The sequence below is a fragment of the Trichechus manatus genome, unplaced genomic scaffold, assembly GCF_000243295.1.
Source record: "Trichechus manatus latirostris isolate Lorelei unplaced genomic scaffold, TriManLat1.0 scaffold00166, whole genome shotgun sequence".
NCBI classification, from domain to species: domain Eukaryota; kingdom Metazoa; phylum Chordata; class Mammalia; order Sirenia; family Trichechidae; genus Trichechus; species Trichechus manatus.
Window position 1 is genome coordinate 3,030,013 of NW_004444102.1, and position 20,699 is coordinate 3,050,711.

General features: G+C 43.0%; 1 protein-coding gene across 1 annotated transcript in view; it reads right to left on the reverse strand.

Annotated features, from left to right (window-relative positions):
- The window catches only part of NRG3 (neuregulin 3), a 1,408,585-nt gene extending 1,388,031 nt beyond the window's left edge, over positions 1-20,554 (reverse strand). Inside the window, exon 1 of the mRNA XM_004386524.2 lies at positions 19,969-20,554. Coding sequence (XP_004386581.1) covers positions 19,969-20,539 — 571 coding nt within the window. The 5' untranslated portion in view covers positions 20,540-20,554. The remainder of the gene's footprint in view (positions 1-19,968) is intronic.
- Between the last annotated feature and the right edge of the window lie 145 nt (positions 20,555-20,699).

Consider the following 20,699-nt stretch of genomic DNA (forward strand, 5'->3'; position numbering starts at 1 on the left):
TCATAAAACAGCATGTGTGTTACTGTTACATGAGAAACTATCTGTTCTGTAAGCCTTCACCTGAAGTACAATAAAATATTTAAAAAAAAAAAGAAGAAGAAAACATCAATCAACTTGATAACACACCAACAAAAAAAATAGTATCTGTAGATGCTAAGGCAACTTCCCTCAATTTTAAAACTGCAATGCTTAAAAGACAGATCTGTCAGTAAAGCCATAATGGAGTCAAATTTTCCGATCCAAATGAAATGAATCCATTTCTAGTCTGAGTGTTAGTTATATGCCAGAGAAGGGGCAACCCTGCTTGACCAACCCCCGCAGGTAACCAAAACGCTGCATCTCCCTGCATGGCTCAGGAAGATGGTGAGCCACTGGGATGCGGAGGCCCAAAGCTGGAGCTGCAGGATGCTGGCATGACCCCACGTTCTTAGGTGGGTCTATTTCTGTCATGTGACATTTGAAAAGCCAGTGTCACCTGGTGATTTGATGCTTCCCTACCTCTCCATCACCTCTAGAGCTGAGTTTCCATGGTACTTATTAGTGAGAACAGCAGTAGAATTGTGGTTGCCAGAGGCAGAGGCTGTTGCAAGGCCCAGGTGCGGACCAGCTGCAGTCGTTCTTCCCTAGAAGCTGAGCCCCAACACCAGCTCAATGCCCACAGTGTCATGCGGAACAGTGCAAACTAACCGTTAATAAGAGCAGAACACTCAGGGCCCTCCAGAAGGGACAGGAGGGGAAACCCCAGGCGCTGTCCACACTCACGGACACAGCTGCAACTTAAGCTCCCCGGACGTCATTATGATTGTCGTTGCCGTTGTTATTGCTTTTGATCTGCATGTACATCTGCGTTCAGGCTTGTGTTCTTTATTAGAATCTCACCAGCTAAGTCTAGGTTAGTATTTAGTACCTGGTTTCACTATTGCCAGAAGAACTAGATGCTCCAGCCCAAAGGTCCCTTAAGAATAAAACCGAGCTGCCATTGAGTCGATTCCCGCTCATGGCAACCCCACATATGTCAGAGTAGAACCGTGCTCCATACGGTTTTCAACGGCTGGTTTCTCAGAAGTAGATCATCAAACCTGTCTTCTGAGGCACCTCTGGGTGGACCTGACTCTCCAACCTTTTGGTTAGCAGTAAGTGCGTTAACTGTTTGCACTACCAAGGGTCTCCAACTCATGGTGACCCCACGTATTACAGAGTAGAACTGCTTTATAGTGATTTCTTGGCTGTAGTCTTTATAGAAGCAGTTCACCAGACCTTTCTCCTGTGGCACCACGAGGTGGGTTTGAACTGCCAACCTTTAGCTCAGCAGCTGAGAGCAATCTGTTTGTGCCACCAGGGACCTCCGAGTCAAGAATACTGCATCCTGTTCCTTATCTGTGGACACCATGTGACCCACTCTCTATCTGTACCACTGTCCCAGGGTTTATGGAAAAGCACTTTGTTACTGAATTGCACTGGGTAGCTTTAGTACCTCCAGGCCTCCTCTCCGTTCAAGATGAGGTCCCTGGATGCCCCAAACAGTTAAGCACCAGACCACTAGCCAAAAGGTTTATGGTTGGAATCCTGAAGCCCTGGATGACAGAAGGAGGCATCAGGCCATACCGTCCACACTCAATAACCTCCCAGGAATCCACTTTCCGTTTCACTAACTGGCCAGTGAACAGGGGGGACACGCGCTTGTATTTAGAGAAATGCAGATAACACACCCATAAGGCGCTGTTCTAAAATCATCCAGGTGGCAACTTTTTTGTTTCTTTGTTAAAAATTTTTAAGTGACATGTAACATCGAGCATGGTCAGGTTTATGGAAAGAATGGGCATTGTGACATTCTAACAGCAAAAGTGTGAACTGCCCAGTCTTTCTGGATGACCACTTAGAATTCAGATTCTAAAATGTAAGATTTTTACGTACGCTTTGTACGCTTTGGCCAACAAATTTCCATTCCATACTGCGGCTGTTCAGGGCAGATTTTATATAGTGATGAGCAAAATGGAAGAAACTCAATTCCCAATAGGTGATAAGCTCACTGTATTTTAGAATTTCAATATACTACAGCACAGAGCCATTAAAGATAAGATTTTGTATGTATGTATTTTGACACTGAAATATGTTAACATAAAGTGTAAGTAGCTATTTAAAGAATATTAGAGTAGGATTTCATTTTTGTAAATAAAATACATATTCAGAGTGCAAAAAAATGGGTTAACAGTGATAAAAAGATAACAGTCATTCTCTTTGGGAGGTAAAACTACAGTAGACTCTTATTTTCCTTATATTTTCAGATTTTCTATAATGAGCATACCTAATTTAACAATAATAAGAAAAGTCCTCGAAAAAAGATAAAATACTAGCTAGCCACCTAGAACCTGGATTAAATGTGATTCTAACTCTTCACAGCTCAGAACTGTGTTCAAGTCAGGTGCATGGATCCATGTTCTGATACCAAAATCCCCATGCGAACCAATACACCAAGAAACAACGTCTTACATTTAGACACATTTAGAGGCACCTCAGAAGAAAGGCCGGGTGATCTACATCTGCAAAATCAGCCACTGAAAACCCTACAGAGCATAGTTCTACTCTGACACACATGGAGTCACCATGAGTCCACTGGACAGCAACTGACTTTATAAAAGTGCCCAGAAACATCATTCCTTTTCCCTCTGCTCTTTTTACAGCATTCTTCATAAAATTCATCAACTAAGAATACTGCTTAATTAAGAGGGAAATATTGTAATTATATCTACAACTGGATATATTTATTAATAGTTCTAAATAAACAGACCTACAGATGGCTACCAAGCTCTGCATCTGTCAGGGGAAGGATAAGGAAATCTTCTTTAAAGTTATAAACAAGCAAAGTTCACTTGATGTTATGGATTGAATTGTATCCCCAAAAAATGTGTGTCAACTTGGCTAGGACATGATTTCCAGTACTGCGTGATTGTCCCAATTTTATGATCTGATGTAATTACTCATGTGTTGTAAATCCTAACCTCTATGATATTAACAAGGCAAGATTAGAGGCAGTTATGTTAATGAGGCAGAACACAATCTACAGGATTAGATTGTATCTGGAGTCAATTTCTTTATTAAAGACAGAAGCAAGCAGAGAGGAAAGGGATCTCATTAATGCCAAGCAAGAAGAGCCAGGAATGGAGTACATCCTTTGGACCCGGGGTCCCTGTGCTGAGAAGCTCCTAGACTTGGGGAAAATTGATGACAAGGACCTTCCCCCAGAGCCAACAGAGAGAGAAAGCCTTCCCCTAGAGCTGGCACTAAAACTGTGAGAGAATAAATTTTTCTTTGTTAAAGAAAACAAATTTTTCTTTGTTAAAGCCATCAACTAGTGGTATTTCTGTTATAGCAGCACTAGGTAACTAAGACACCTGACTTTAGGATGCAACCAAGTCCCATCTATTTAGCACACTGAAACATGGGTATTACTAAAAGGCTGAACTGGGAAATGTCCCACCAAAAAATATACTGCCAAAAATAAGTGTGGGGGGAGGAGGGAGAGAGAGAGAAAGATAAGAGGGGGTAAGCAGAATTAGTCAATCAAAAAATTCCACTATGATTTTAATCTCTAATACAGAATCTTGGCTGCATGGAATTTTCGTCACAAAAAACACTCAGGAAACAACATGCCCAACAGTCTCACAGAAGAAGTACCTGGAGTTTCAGAGATCAAGCGGTTTATCCTGAGGTCTCAGACAATTGAGCAGCAGAGCTAGGTCCACACTCCCAACACTGGGTCCAGTGGTTTTCCCACCATGCCTTAATTACTTTTCTTTCCTTCAGAGCCAACTCCCTAATTGTCTTATTTCCAATTTTCCACTGCAGAAAAGAAGAAAACTCGTAACAAACGACAAGATGACACAAAGGAACAATGAACTTCCCTAGGTGAAGTTACCCCAGCCTCTCCCCACTGTCCCTGGGAATCACCTCCCAGCACTGCGAGGCAACTTCCTAGAATTCATCAGGGTCTTTGTTCACAGTTTACAAAACGGTGGGGCATCAAGAGGAAGTGGAAGGCCAGCCATATGAAGATGAGGTGAAAAGCCTGGACAGTACACAGACTTAAGAGCCCATGCCTGGATAACTGACAGTGGGCCACACTGCTAAACCACCTCCTCCGTCCACACCGAACCTTACAGCTAGTACAGGGCTGGAAGGCCCACCACTCCTGTCAGTTCGTTGTACTGGGGTCGCTATGACACTGGAAGCTATGTCACGGATATCTGAAATACCAGGAAGGCCACCCATGGCGGACAGGTTTCAGCAGAGCTTCTAGAATAAGACAGGCTAGGAAGAAAGGACTGGAGCTCTACTGCCAAAAATTAGCCAAAGAAAACCCTATGGAGCACAATGGAATACTGTCTGAAATAGTGCTGGCAAAAGGGCAGACTAGGTCTGAAGGCACTCAAAATACACAGTTGCCACAAAAGTGAACCTGAGCGTGCCAACGATGTTACAGGACTAGGCAGCATTTCATGCCGTTGTACGTGGGGCCAACTCAGTGGCATCTAACAACATTCAGGAGGCAGAGCCAGAGTCCACTCGTCCAACAGGCCTGCTGCATCTCCCTCCTTCTTCGACTCTCTCTTTCCCATCATGCATGGCAACAATCCTTTTTCAAAAGTAAAAATATTCTCCAACATTCAAACAGCCTGACTTCCCCGGCACAAAAGCCTCTCTATTTTGGGAACGTCAGAAGGTTATCTGCTTGCGTGTAACAACTGAAGATTAAAGTGGACTTCCCAGCACAGCAGTGAAAATAAAGTGACGGCACAGCTAGGGTATTCTTCCCAACATGCAGTGGGTATATTTTTATGTAATTCACTTCACAACTTGTAGCGGATATCTGGAGGACAGGAAGCAGTTCTAGCCAGGGGAACAGACGATTTCATCTGGCAAAGGAATGATGTCTGGGGGAAAGTGAGAAAATTCAGGGGCAAACTTCCGCTAAGTGTTGCAGTTCGCAAGTATTGCTGGCCAGAAACAGCCCTTCTCTGTGGTTTGCTCACGCAGAGACTCTCCTGTCCGTCTGAAGAGCTCACTGACTGGCCATTTAATTCAATTTTCACACTGGGAGTGCAGTGCACAAAGACATTCTGTACCTCGCAATCAAAGCCTTCAAGCTCCAGCACGGATATGCAGCTATTTTACGGCAACCAAGATGAGGACACACACATCCACTGTGAGCAACGTTTAGCAATTGTACCAATGCACTGTGGAGTGCAATTTGTAAAAGGCAAGTTGGATATATGCTTGACATGGGTTTATTTTTCAGTAGGTGAGTAAGAGGGAGCGAATGCAAAAATTATGGCAAGAGTTCATTTGTATGTTGTTCAGCCATTAACATGGTAAACGTAACTAATGACGCTGAATTGTACATGTGAAGGACATTAAAATGGCAAATGACTTGCTACGTATGTATTCAGCACACTAAAAAATAAGAGTTAATTTTGAAGAAAAAGTCAGATACCTATAAACTGTTGTTGAGACAAAATCATTCTAATATTTGTCCTTTAATGTCTCTCTTCAATATCAGTGCTCAAGCAACATAGCTAAGTTGTCCACTGGTAACATCATTTAAAAACATTAATTTAGGGCTTCAAATTTTAAACAAATTTTGCAATTTTTTCTTTCTTTTTTTTGGTTCTTCCTTACTTCAAATACACCACTACTGCTCCAGGCCAACCCAATGAGCTGAAGGCCTAAACCCTTCCTTGCCATTCTGGAAGCGAACTGTAAAGACACTAGTCCCTGCAGAGTTCAGACGCAGAAGGGCTATCAGACAGCACCAGGCAGGAGGACTGCTCTCCCTGGCAGCATGTTCTACGTGACCTTTCTGCTTTAGGGTTAACATTCTTGTGTTATCTAGTCATTTAGAAGTAATAGAGCACCTGCAACTTTTACAATGCTCAGCCATTTGCAGAGCACAGTAGGAAACTGCATTTCATTATTTATCATAAATTACTCAGGGCTGCTCGTGATGAAAGATGAGCATCAGTGTGGTACCACAGAAGGTCATTCAGAAGCTTACAAAAGCAAGTGATGAAGGGGAAACCGGATTTGATACCGACTTTGTTAAAACCCTCGAAAGCTTTGCTGCCTTCCTTTCAGAAATCTCTTCTTGATCAAATACACAAAGACCCAGACAAATGACAAAATTAATTCACCTTTATCTGAGTCAGTAAAATAGATAAACTGAAAATATCCCAAGCAAATAACAGTAGTATGTGTCAGCTGTTTATTCTAAATTCTGACACTAGTGAAATATCTGATCAGTGGAAAATACAGAAGAAGAGATGCCCTTGGATATTAAACCAATTTAACATTTGCACTTACACAGTGTTATGGCCCCCTATCTGGTAACCACTAACAACCAAGTGTAGCAAGGGTGACGAATCTGCTTCTAATCTGAAGGTTCTTTACGGTGATGTAAAGAAAGACTATGCCCAGAAAAGAAAGTGGGGGACACAGCTAATGGTATCTGTGGCTATGTAAATGAATGGGCGGGGTCTCCCCTCCATGACAGCAGCCTCCTCTTCTCACCCAGCTCCTGGGGGCTCCTTTTCCCTCATTCCTCCCCAAGTGGGGTGTGCAGGCAGGGGGCTGCCTTGGGAATGCCATGCAACATCAGCAACAACCCAAAAGGTGCTGAGTGGCTTCTGGGAAGAGGACCACAGACGAAATCCAGAGGGTGATGTGGCAATCAATTCATGAGGAGCGTTTTGCCTTTGAAAAATCTGCAGGCAGTCACAGTCTAATTTAGGTGAAGCAGTAAAATCAAGTTGTTTCTTGTTAGAATTCTCCTTGTACCACCTACTTGTAAATTTTTAGATATCTGAAAGCTACTACTTTGGCTTAAATCTAGAGTTGCGTTGATGTAACTACGGGAAAGCTAAACACCCTTAAAACTGTCGATTCTATCGTTGCTTGCAGCATTTTGAAAAGGAATTGGAATGAAGTCAATGCTTAAATACACCTAGCACAAATCAAAAAACCGTATCTTTAAATGATCTCAGATAAGTTGGCCTTTGAGAATGTTCAGAATTTGCTGCTCATTCCCCCCTCCAAGTCATCCTGGAGACCTGGTATCTTCTGAAAAACCAGCAGATATCCTGCTACTTTCTTGTACCAAACCATGGCAGCCTAGCTATGTCCTCCAAAGCCTTTCCTCCTCCATTAGTCCCTGCCCTAAGGATGAGGTGAGGCTGCTCACTGATTCCCGAGAAAGGCCCTCTCTGCCCACCATCCCAGACCCCTCAGTGACTCACCCACCTTTAGGCTATATCAATCTCTTCTGTTAATGTTACTCCCTTGAACTCCCTTCTCCATTTCTCTGTCAAAACAAACTCTCCCTTGAAATTGGCTAAGTCCACTCTGATCAATACTCTCTGAAATAACCTAATAGACTTTTTAGTTGGATTCATACCCTTTAGCACTTACTTAAAGGAGGCCTGGCGGTGCATCGGTCAAGTGCTCAATTGCTAACCAAAAGGTTTGGGGTTTGAACCCACCCAGCAGCTCCAAGGGAGAGAGACCTGGCCATCTGCTCCCATAAAGATTACAGCCTAGAAAACCCTTTGGGGCAGTTCCACTGTCCCCCATGGTCACTGAGAGTCAAAAGCCAACCTGATGGCAGCTAACAACAGCCCTTAATTACTCTCCAGTGCCTGTGCTCTGGTCTTCCCAATGAAACCCGAAATGCAGATGACACCTTATGTCTTGTGGATCATGCTCTGTAATGCTTGCAGACAGTGATAAAGTCTCTTTCAGGACACAAGTATAGTTTTACACGTATAAGATGTCTAAAAAGTGTGGTAACTTTACACTGTCTCAGAGTAAATAATACTCTTGATAAAATATAAAAGAACACGGCTTAAATCAAAAGGGGTGTCAATCAATGGACGGATTCTGTCCAGAGGTGAAATGAGAAGGCAAAGAGGGTTAGGAGCTGGTTGAATAGACACAGGAAATCAGGGGTGGAAAGGAGGCGTGTGCTGTCACACTATGGGGAGAGCAATTAGAGTCACATAACAATGTTTGTATAAATTTTTGTAGGAGAGACTAACTTGAATCGTAAACTTTCACTTAAAGCACAACAATTAAAAAAAAAAGGGGGGGAGGGTGCCAACTCCGGGTAGAGGCTCGGTAGACTGGGACCCTGAAAACAAAGGCACTGCTTGAGGCCAGGAAGACCCTGTTGGTGCCTGTTAGCTATGATGTATGGACAACACTCAGAGTTACCACCCAGTGTCTGTAAATGGAAAACTACATGTACTCAGGCCACCACCCTGCTATCATGAAGTGGTGGAGGTCAACAGAATGTTTTACAAGATTTCTTTTATTTAAGTTTGTACTGATGTATAACATATCTAAAAAAAGTACACAGGTCACAAGTGGACAGCTTGATGAATTTTCAGAAACTGAACTCACCCATATCATCAGTGCCCAGATCAAGAAATAGAATGTTATCAATACCCCAAATACCCCTAGCTCGGGTCCTCTTCTATTTACTACCCACCTCCTCTCCAAAGATAATCATTCTCTTTTCTTCTAACTTTTCAACCTTACGTAAATTGAGTCACCACTGTATTTGTGAGATACCATGAAAGACTTTGAGTACAACTCATAACCAAATCAACATGTGCCCTACAAATTACCACTTTCCATTGGCCTGTGAAATTTATTTATCTATAGTCCAACCACCTAACTTATTATGACAATAAATATCTTGTGATTCTGTGGGAGGCTTACAATACCTACTAAATCTTTGAATCAGTCATCCCACTCCCTGGTATTTGATCTAAACTCTCCTTTCTAAGATCCATCTCTACAAATTAGCCTTTGCTTTGTCCTTTCATTTGATCCTTAAACCAGACCAGGTCATTGGTTAGTATACACACAACTGATTAATTTCTATTGGCTGTATCTGCCCATAGTGATACCACTAATGACTGCCCAAATCTGCACACTGATACAGCCATTGTGTAACTCATTAAACTTCTATCTTCCTTATACTTATAAGGTCAAGGCTAATAATCAAGGCTCAGGGTAAGACACTCTGCCTTCAATAAACATTATTTCCCACGAGGAAATGGAAATGTATTTGTATTCTACACATCTGCATTTCACAGCAGGAGCCCCCACTCAGTCAACACTTTTAATGCTGACACCACCAATTAGAACACAAAGTCTTAGACTAAAGAGAATCTTTAGAGAACCAAGACAAATAATTTAACTAATTCAAAAGCTTATTCTTTACTCTCTCAAAATGTTAATAACTTTTTATTATAGAGCTAATTCATGACAATTAACTAAAATTTAGAAAATATAAAAAAGTGCAATAAATTAAATAGCACTCTACTGTACAATCCAGAAATAATCACTATCAACAAATTGTTTCTTTTAAATGGTTGCTACATATTAAATCTATTTATTCATCTACATAGGTTAATATAATTGGCATCTTATATAATTTTCTATTCAAAGTTTAATCTTAATACTAGATAATAAGCATTTTCCAATACTCTTAATAATATTTAAAACACAATTAATGGCTTTGCGATATTTATCACATGGTTAAAATGAATTTTTATTTTACTTATTATTTATTTTGACCTAAAACATACAAATGTACATTCACTAACCAAATATTTGGCTGTAGAGTCAAGACTTTTCTCTGAGTAAATATCTTTTTTTTATGTAAAACCACACCCATGATGTATCCTCTGATTTTTAAGTTTTATTTATTGTTTAGTCAGAACTTAAAGGCACATGTGAAATAATTTAAGTGTAGATTTCTTATGGATATAGAAATGTATATATATATATACACACACATATAATATATTCTCCCTTAAACTTTACAGTTTTCTTGCCTACAACTTCTTCAACAAGTTTTCTTTTTTGTCTCCTCCAGTGACTTATCTTTATGAAGCATACCCAAGAAGCCACAATTAATTCATTGGTTTGTATAATATTTAAATACATTACCTAATTACGTAACAAAAACAACCGACATGAACAGGTTTGGGAGCTAATATTTTAGGAGAACCTCCAATTTGGTGTAGGCAGAAGTCCTACCAGCTGCGGCTGTCCAGCATGTGTGGGCATTTGTCAGGTTTTTTTTATATAGAAATAGAGAGTATCACACTGGAAAGTCAGTTAAATATCATTTAGTCAAGACAGCATTACTATAAACATTTCTGTACTCCATTTTAGTATTTTTTTATCCACAGAGACTTTAGATTTTGCCATCATGCTGAGGAAAGCTTTTGTTTAACAATACATTTGGGAAGGCAATCCACCCACCCCTTCCATGAGTACAGCTGTCTTTGTGGGCTCATTCATGGTCTTAAGGGTGTTTGACTTCCTGACATTCGTCTTCCTATCCTAACTTCAGCATGACTATTGAAAGATTGTAACCAGATCTTAGCATTTGACATATTACCATTTTCTTCTTTGGAGTCTGCCAAAGTAACAATCCCAATCATCAAGTTAAACTAACAAGATATTTCTTCTTGTAACTAAAAGGGCCCTTGCTACACAGATACATCCAACAGGTAAGCGATAACTGGGTCCAGCTGGGGGATTCTGGGCAGACTACTCTCCTCTTACAACTGCTCGACAGTCAGTGGTGGTCACCTTGGATAAAGCTCCAGGAGGGAATATGGATGCTCTGAGAGGTTGTCACTTCCAAAATGCAGGTGGTAGCATCATAGATTGTACTGTGCCCCCCACCAAAATATGTGTCAACTTGGCTAGACCAGTATTGTATGGTTGTCCACCATTTTGTGATCTGATGTGATTTTCCTATGTGTTGTAAATCCTAATCTCTGCCGGTGGTTAATGAGGCAAGATTAGGTTATGTTAAAAACGATTAGTGTGGGATGCAACATCTTTACTCAGGTCACAGCCCCGATCTAAGGGGAGTTTCCTTGGCATATGGCCTGCATCACCTTTTATCTTACAATAGATAAAAGGAGAGAGAAGCAAGCAGAGAGGGGGGAACTCCTACCACCAAGAAAGAAGTGCCAGAAGCAGACTGAGTTCTTTGGACCCGGGGTCCTTGCACTGAGAAGCGCCTACACCAGGGGAAGATCATGACAAAGACCTTCCCCCAGAACTGACAGAGAGAAAGCCTTCCCCTAGAGCTGGTGCCCTGAATTTGCACTTCTAGCCTCCTGGATTGTGAGAGAATAGATGTCTCTTTGTTAAAGCCATCGACTTGTGGTATTTCTGTTACAGCAGCACCAGATAAGTAAGACAAGTAGGGCTGATATTTTAGCGTCTGTAGAACTGAAAGGCTATCACTCCAAATGTTCCCCGACACATTTCCATTGGCCAGTCTCAGCATATGATGTGGTATCTACCGTAATCAAAAGCTCATTTGGAATAGGCAGGGAAGAAAACAATTTTCACTGAACTTTAGGAAGCAGAGAAAGAAAGTTTATAATTATTTTCTGTCACTGCTATATTGACTCACCTCACATGCAGTCATAGCAGAAAGTACAGAGTTAAGAAGATCAAGGTGTGAAAGTTCAGAGGAACATATATACTTTACCTTTTGTTGAAACATCTTCCAAGTTTCTCCTTGGACTGAAAACCAGGAAAATTTCTCTGGTTAGAAAGGTTCCCTTTTTCCAGGGCAAAGAACAGAGGCAAATGGGCCATTTGCGGAGTTTCTAACAGCAAACACCACTGTCTACGCGCCCAGTACATGAGGGAAACAATGTACACAGATGTAGCAACACTGTAAGCAGGGGTGAAGAAACTGTGATTGGGGTGGGGAGAAATTACCTGTAAAACCATCTTCCTGATAATCCACACTATACCATCTTGGGCATACTACATAATCTCCCTAAACCCAGCTCAATTACCTGTGTGGCTGAGGTAACAATACCTAGATCGCAGGCCTACGTATGACTGCCTTTCAGCCTTTGAGTCCTTGTTTCAATAAATAAGATGTATGGGAAGTGCTGGCGTTCCTGGCACACGATAATAGTCCCCCAGGGACAGCTCTTGCTTTCCTCGGTACCTAAATTCTCAAGCCCTTCCTAGACTGAGATTCCACACCTCTAAAAGTAAAACTAAAGGCACAGAAACTATAGTTATGGGAAGGGTATTTTAGGAGGCAGAATGGTACATTCAAGAATTCTTCCCCCAAACTGTCTGTTAGCCCAAAACTGAAACCATTCCTGAAGTCAATTCTTCAGACAAAGATTAGACTGGGCTATGGGACATAAAATGATACTTGTGAAGAGACTGCTTCTTAGCTCAAGTAGATACATGAGACTAAATAGGCAGCTTCTGTCCGGAAGTGAGATGAGAAGGCAGAGAAGGTCAGGGGCTGCTTGAACGGACACAGGAAATCAGGGGTGGAAAGGAGGAGTGTGCTGTCACAGTATAGGGAGAGCAATCAGGGTCACATAACAATGTATGTATAAATTTTTGTATAAGAGACTAACTTGAATTGTAAACTTTCACTTAAAGCCCAACAATAACAAAAAATCATGATAATAGGAAAAATAAAAGAATTCTTATAAAATGTTTAGCATAAAAATTCTACCTTTATTACCCTGACCATAACGTATTAATGCATGCGTTCAGGCATTTAAAAAGAGTTCTTATAGTCTATATTGTAATATATAAACACTATCACTCCTAGGAAAAGACCAAAAAGATAAAATCTTACAGTCTCAGGTGGCTAAAATTCTATTGCTAAAATTAATTCTGAGTTCAATTTGCAGTTTTGTTCCTGACTAACCTCTTTTTATGCCCAGGAATGGCAAGCTACAATTTTTGTACAATCCCCAACCTATCCTGGAAAATAAAGCTTACAGCAAAAAAAATAAAAAACACAAAACTTCATACTTTGAAATACACTTCAGGATGAAGTTCCAACAAACACAGACTTGAAGCGAGATGTTTGCAAAATGCTAATATTAAAGAAGTTCCCCAAAGTGAATGGCATCCATCTCAAAGAGCTCTTTGATGGATTTAAGCAATGTACTAACCCTCTGGAGCCTAATCCACAGGATTAGGATGTGATTTAGCAGGGGTACAGACTGCACCGTACACCTTGCCTTACTGTTACTCAAGTTCTCCCCAAACTCGAGAGGCTAATGACAGTACGGCAGTGCGGGGATGGCACAAGAGAGAGCTTTGGGGCATGCTTTCTTGTATCAACAATCTTCAGATTTCCCTTTCCAGGTGATTGAACACTTTTACTCAGTTTCTCCCAAAATTTATTTCATTCTCTTTCATAAACGTGCATCCCAAACAGACTTTTGAAAGTATCTACCAAATAAAGAATTAGAAATGGCAGGCTCTACTTATGACTAACTTCCAAGGTGGTTTGAGGCAGATTTCCAAGCATATTCCACTGAGTGTGCCAAGGTATCAAACAGGAAGGTAGGAGAGAGACCCAAGGGCACACAAGAATAATCTCTCACTGTGATGAAAGAACCCACAAGGTAGGCAGCAAAGCAGCTCCACTCTATCAACTGAATCTAATGTCCTAACATGCTCTTGGATGAAAATATCCCGTCTCTCCATTTCCCATTTCTGTTCACATAAAAAAGAAGTGTTTTGCAGCTTATAAGCTCTTTCACAAGTAGCGTAGAAGGCAGGTTATTCCCAGTGCTCTCATTATCACAGAGAAAGCAAGTTAAAGTTCAGAGACACTGAGCTAGTTCCTCAAGGTTATACAGCTATCACAGGATGCGAGGCTACAGGGCATCTCATACAAACCTTTGTTGCCTTCCAGTGCTGTGAGGGGCCTAGAAAAGGTCCCCAGAAAACACGTCATGGCCAGTTCCATTTTTAATACCATCATCTACTGAAGTCTTTCAATAGCCATTGACCTGTCTCCCCTTAACCAACCTGCTGTCACGACCCTCCTTCACCGCTGTCCACGGCACGGTGAAAAGGGCACAGCCACCATGCCATGCCCAAGGAAGCCTGCACAGCTTGGAAAGAGCCAGCTGGGCCGCGTGCTCACCAACACTCCGATGCGATAACAAACCTGCTGAGGCCGTTTGTTCTTCCTGCAATCAGGCAACTGAAGAAAGACAGCGGCGGTGTCTACTAAAACGTAGTGAATAATTGAAGAGACTCCACAAGATGAGTGGTTTAAATGTTTTAAAAAAGAAAGAAGAATGAACTTCCTTTGAATTATACAGGAAGAAAAGTGTATCGTGTAGAATCTACGAGGAATCTGCACTGGGATTCCTTCACCAGTGTCTTTAAAAAAGAAATAAGAAACTATAGGTGTGGCTTACGCGAAAAAAAGATGCTAGACTAAAACCAGCAGACACATATTCAAGGAAAAGCCTTGGCCCTATCAAGATATGGGAGTATGAATGCTGTATCGATTTTAAATCTTACTTTAATTTCTTGTATTTTGAATCCTTGCTTTTACAGACTTTTTAAAGTAGCCAATTAACTACTGGCACTGCAGTGCCCCAAAGAGATGTTCAATAACTATTCATTAAAATGCACTAAAAATTGAAAGCCATGACATGTATTATGAAAACAATGTAATTATATGAATGGATATAATAGCTTACGTTCAACTGTACAACTGTGTTATTGAATCAGATAATAAATGCCACCAAAATTAATGTGATTTGTATACCAATTTATGTGAGAAAATAAATGGCCATTAGTCTTCCAAAGGGGAGAAAAGCATCAACACAATTTAATACCTCAATTGCCTAAATGGGTAGATTTTTTTTTTTTTTTCTGAACTTTCTGCATCAACTGGTCAACAATAAAACATGTCTTCCTTAAAGGGTTAGCTTTGAAAACAACTTGAAACAGCATGGAAATATTAAGAATATCTAACTAAAAATGTTTCCTTTAACGACTACTGCTCGTACTATATGCTAAAGCATAATGGGCTAAAACAAAACAAAGCAAACAAACCAAAGGCCTGTTAGGAGCCCTCAGACAGAACCCTGGGTCCGTATCAGAAAACACTGGGTAGGGAGGACTGCATGAGGTCTTCAGTGAAAGAATGAGGGCAGTGGAAAACCAAACTGAATGTCCTAGCATTTTCCTTCCTATCTGCATGAAGGGGAAACACCTCTGTAGGTAGTTTTCATGCTGACATGACAAAGGTCCAGATTGAGTCTATGTGCCCCCCGCTGCCTTCACTATGTACATGACTCTGTAAGGAAGTCTTCCTGGGTGAAGCCATGTAAAATTTCTAGGATCTCAAAATGTCTCAGTGGGATTCGTCAGTGCAGTACCAGCTCTGTGCCTCACCCAACACACAGGTCTGAAGATAAAAACATATTCAAAGGAAGAAAAATGAATTTCAGTTCTATTCACAAGAAATTCACATGCATTCTGAAGACTCAGATTTATGGCTCTTCCTTTGTTCTTATACATTTCAGGGCCAACTTCCACGTTCCTTTTTTGACACAGCAGATAGAATATTGAGATATGTTTGGCATTAGATATGAGGGGTTATGAGGAAAGACTCTCCAAAAGCAGGATGAAATCAGCTTTCCCTTCCTTGTGGAACACGGAGGAGGCAGGGCTGAGCATATACTTCGCAGGAGAGATCTTGCTCCTCTACATACTGAATCTGCCAGTAGGGCTTGGATTTCAAACTAGGCGCCAGCACTCTTGCTTGAGGCCTAAGCTGGATGTAGAAGAAGAGCCGGGCTCTCGAGTGATGCAGACAGGCTGTCACGAACCAGTTTATTTTAGAGCATTTTTTTCCCCCTCACAAGCTTGTGGATCAACACTGAGTGCTAAAACAGACTATCCAGGAAATAGCACAAACACAAGGTGGCTGAATTCATAAGTCAAATCTGCGAAAGGGACATCACCCATCCAACCCCTTATCTCTGTTACCTGGAACTGAAAAGAACATCCTTAAGCCACATTATTTTAATACACTGACGCCAAGCTAAAAGGGGCCTAAGAATAGCCTTGCCAATCCCATGCCCAACCTCCCTTCTTTCCTCAGGACCATGATGTGCAACACAAGTGTCTAAAGAGCAAAACTGTACAACAGAATTGATTAAAGCAGGAAAGTCTCCTAATCCTGTATTAAGGCCAAGAAATCAAAACATACCCAGGTTGCCGCATGTGCTCATTAAAAAAAAAGCTCTCCATTGGATTTTCTAAGAAATATTGATCTCGAGCTCTGAATCCTCTCATTCTGACCACCCGGCATGACTGGGGTCGGTCCCTCCTGTGCTGGAATTCCCTCTGAAGGTCCCCTCTCCTGTGCACAGAAGCCAGTGTATAGGAGTAATTTTAGTTAAATAAATTACACCTGAGGCTACTTATAAAGCAACCAAGAATACTTTTAGTAAAGGACTGAAGATGTTTAAAAAGAACAAATAGGAAAATAGCAGATACTATCAATGGCTCTCTTGAAATTACAGTAAGAAAGATTTTATTTAAATAGGCTTGATTGAATCAAAATTCCCCCATCACATTTAAATATCAATAATGCATTCTACATTTATTTATTCACTAGAATTAATGTGCATAACTTCCAAATACGAGCCAGAGAATAACCCATTAAACATGCCTACTTGTCTCCAGTATGTGAATCTGTCCGATGACTCTGATCTTTTACCTGTTAGACACTGCTCTCAGCTGAGTAAGACACTTCCAGGTCTCTGAATCAATCCACGTTTGCACTGACAACACTCTACAGCTAGGTTTCAAGTGTGAAAGCCAGCACAGCTCAAGGCGCCATCAGGGAGGGGCTGTTTCTATTCCTGTCAGTGGTCAAGATCACCACTCCTCTGCCGCCTGTCTGTAGTCAACCTCTCCTTGGCTTGCAAAAACAGAAAACCAGCCTACACTTTGAGATACAAAACGTTTCAAAGATGTTTTTGGTAGAATAATCTCCTAATGGCAATAGGCTTCAGTTGTTTGTTTTTAAGGTATCTAAAGGGAAGGCAAGGTCTGGGCATCTGGGAACCCAAGAGGTCCCAGTAACTGAGAAGAAACTTCCGGTCCAGCTCACGGCCTAAAGGATGGAGGACGGGAAGAGGAAAGTCAATGTCCACGCCCTACTTCTCCTCTGCCTTTCAGGTTCAATCCTTCTTTGTTTCGATCCCATAGAAAATTAGAGACAACCCTCTAACCTGGGCCTTCCTCTTAGTAAAAATACCTTCTGCTTGCAGAAACGTCATTATCCCTTCTCAGTGTGTTTGTATCTCTAGTGAACCAGCTTTTTCCCTCCAAAGAGCTGTGCTGCCTTTACAGACAGGATCCTTCTGATTCACCCAAGATGAGCACAAAGACACTCGTTCTTTAAACCTTGAGATGTTCAGTTCAAGAGCAAAGATCCTGGCCCTTAGTGCAGGAATAGGCTACGATAAAAAAAAAAAAAAAAACGAAAACAAAAAAACCTCACAAAAACACAGCATCATCCTTAGCCGTCCTCAGGTGCTACAACACGGTCCATGAGTTTCATAAAAAAAAGAGGAAAAAAACCCTATTACAGTCTGGAGGTAGGAGCTGAAGAAAAGAGGATTTCTCGCCTGGGAACTTTACTGATACAATCAAAACAAGTGAAAAATATGAAGGGCAGATATTCAAGCCATTCTTCAGCCCACAGTAGCAGTGCTAATAATCCCACCAATGAAATCTTTATTTCTTTTGGTTAATCATCCTGTAATCCTGGATTAAAGAATAAATAAACTATCTTTTTTCTTTAAACTACCATAAAACCTACGTGTTTAAACTCCCCTTTTATGGAAACTACACAATCTTCCTTTCATTAAAATCTCTCTTGTTGATATATGCAAACCAGGTCAATTTCTGCTGGATATGCATACTTCGTTTTATCCCTTAATTCAACTCCCCCTTAAAGGTTTTAAAAAGAGAAAGAGCTGGACCTTAGATACACATAAAACAAACACTGCTTATACGTCTATTGGAACACTGACACCATTTACAGATATTTTCCCTTTTCCTTGGGGCTCAGCGTCCTGTCAATAATCATTACTTATTAAACAGGCTGCCGTTCCCTTCTACAGAACGTAGCAAGGGATCATGGAGGGGTAGGAATAATTACCTTGGGCTTTTCTTTAAAGACCTTCGGAATGGAAGGTAAGGAAATCAATTCAGAAAGAACACGAAATACCCAGTATAACCCAGTGTAAGCACTCCGCCTCCCCCACACACATATACAAGGTTGGGGAGGACACGCACCCTCCATTCTTCCCATCAACTGCATCAGAAAAGGAGATGAGAACGCTGGGGGCTCGGGGAGAGACACATTCTCCACAGTGAATGTGCTCACACTTATACACACACAGCCTTTATTCCTCTACAACACTCAGGCCAGATTTGTTGAGACGAGCCTCTAAACACCTTCTGAGAAAACGCGCTCCAAAAATGACAGCTTCGGCCAACAGAGGGAGATGCAGCAAGTTAATCGGCCTGACTACCGTTCAGGTTTGTGGCAGACTCCCTCCTTCCCTTCTCACCACCTCTGGCTTTATCTTCTAGCCTCCCTCCCCACAAAGCAGGGTATGAGCATAAAGGCTTTGTGACCTGGACCTTAGCCACAATTTAAAAAAAAAAAAAAAAAGTTTCAAGGGCTAGATAAAACCCAAGCTAGGACCACAGATCAGGGGAATGAAAAATCAGCAAAGGACTGGCAGCAAACCTGGCGTTCCCTGCCACCCTGAAGAGTGAACGAGGAGCCCAGTTCTTGTCCCCCAGATGCTATGGTTCAAAATATAAACGCCACAGAGAGATAGCATAGCTAGACAGTGTTTGCACATTAGCCTTGCACAGAACTTGAGCTGGCAGACTGGGGATTTGTCCTAAATAACCTTCAAAGGTTGCACGAACTGTTCCCATAGCCTGATCAACAGTCAGGTGAAAAAGGTTCCTGAGATTCCCTCAATAAGAACAAGGCAGGGGGAGGGGTAAATTAGTAGTGTCACACATTTACAACAATGGGGAGAAACTATATACCTCCTACACAAGTAAACAGAAAGCTATCGTGGTTGGGATACACAGTGGCCAGGACTGCCAGCAAAGAAGCTGAGGAGGAAGATGCTACAATCCAACGGTGAGATGTTTCTAAAGGGCTGGGGGTTCTCACCCTGGAGCACAGAGAACTCTGTCCCAATCCGCCTGCATTTTCCAGGCTCAGAGGAAGAGGAGATGAGGTTCACACCCCACCTTTGGGAAATGAACAAAAGCAAACGCTTGGCAGAGCTGAGAAAACTCCTCCGTCCTCAGGACCAGAGGCAGCAGCTCTGCAAGGCTCCCTTCGCATTCTCCCCCAGCTAACTGGATCTCGGTGGCCACAGAATCCGCGTCTACACCTTGGAACGGCCACGGGCAGGCTGCAGACAATCAGTTTAGCCCTCAGCTGTGGATCGCCTCCTTTCCCTACTTCCCCCCATGGCTTCTAATTAACCCTTCCCAGTCCCAGCCCCGGTCAGACTGATGGAAGCATCTCCAGCTACATTCTACCAACATCTCTATCAAGCCATCACAACCCACGGACATAACTCCGCTTAGCAGCTTATCGCCCGTCAATCTGCATGTGCTTTTCTTCCTCTCCTACCTACCAGCGTCTGCAAGGGCCTCCCCCTCCCCATCCCTCCTCCGGAGCAGGCCCCCTGAGCTTGCCAGCAGGTCTGCAGTGAGGAGGAACCTCACTCGTGTTAACCCCTTGAAGGAGGCAGGGAATCTGTTCTCATCTGGGACCCACTGAAGTCGGGCCCGTTAAACTAGACGACGCCCCTTCCTGCCGCCCCCCATCCCCCACAGACCCAGAACAGGCAGGCACCTTTTCCCTCTTGTGGCCAGTTTTATCCAGCTCTCTCTTTGCCCCAAAACTGGGTTGGGGCTGGGGGTTGCTAGAAGATAGGCGGCGAGGGGAAAAGCCAACAGCAGGAGGGCAGAAAGGAAAGGCAGAGTATCACACTTGAGACAGTGGTTACTCACGAAATTTGGAGCTGCTGCTAGTTGCTGGCATAGCGGTGGTAGAGAAAGAGGAGGAAGAGGAGGAGGAGGCAGCATCCTGGAAGGGAGACAGGGTCCAGGAGGGAGTAGAGTCGTGAAGGTAGGAAGAGGTAGCGTATGCCGCAGTGGGCCAGGAGGGCATTGGCTGGGTACTGGGGGTTCCTGGCACCGGGGGGCGGGAGCCTGGTGTGCTGCTGCTGAAGAAGGGGGCTGTCGTGGACAGGACCGTCGAGGGGGCTGCGGTGTTCCGTGCCGTGGTGGAGCGCGGGCTGGCCCGGATGGGCACCCGGTGCCCTGGGAAGCGAGTGGGAGCCCGCGTGATGGTGGTCAGGCGGGTGCTAATCCGGTTGGGAGTCCTGGAAGACGCGGCGCCGCTGGCGGAGGGGGTGGCAGGGGACGTGGTCGCAGTGGTCGTGGTGGTGGTCTCCATGGCCTTGGGGAAGGAGCTGGGCTTGGAGAGGAAGAAGGGATCCTGGCCCATCCCCTTGGAGTCCACCAGGTCGGTGGGCACGTATTCCTTGACGGAGCCCACCACGATCCATTTGAGGAGCATGAGGCTGAGCCCCAGGCCGATGAAGCCGATGAACAGAGGCACCACGCACAGCCACGTCTGCTGCCGGTTCCACACGATGCAGTCGCTACAGCGTAACTCCCGGGGGGGCTCGGCCGCCCCTTCGCCGCCGCCGCCGTCCAGGCCCCCGCCCGCCGCCGCC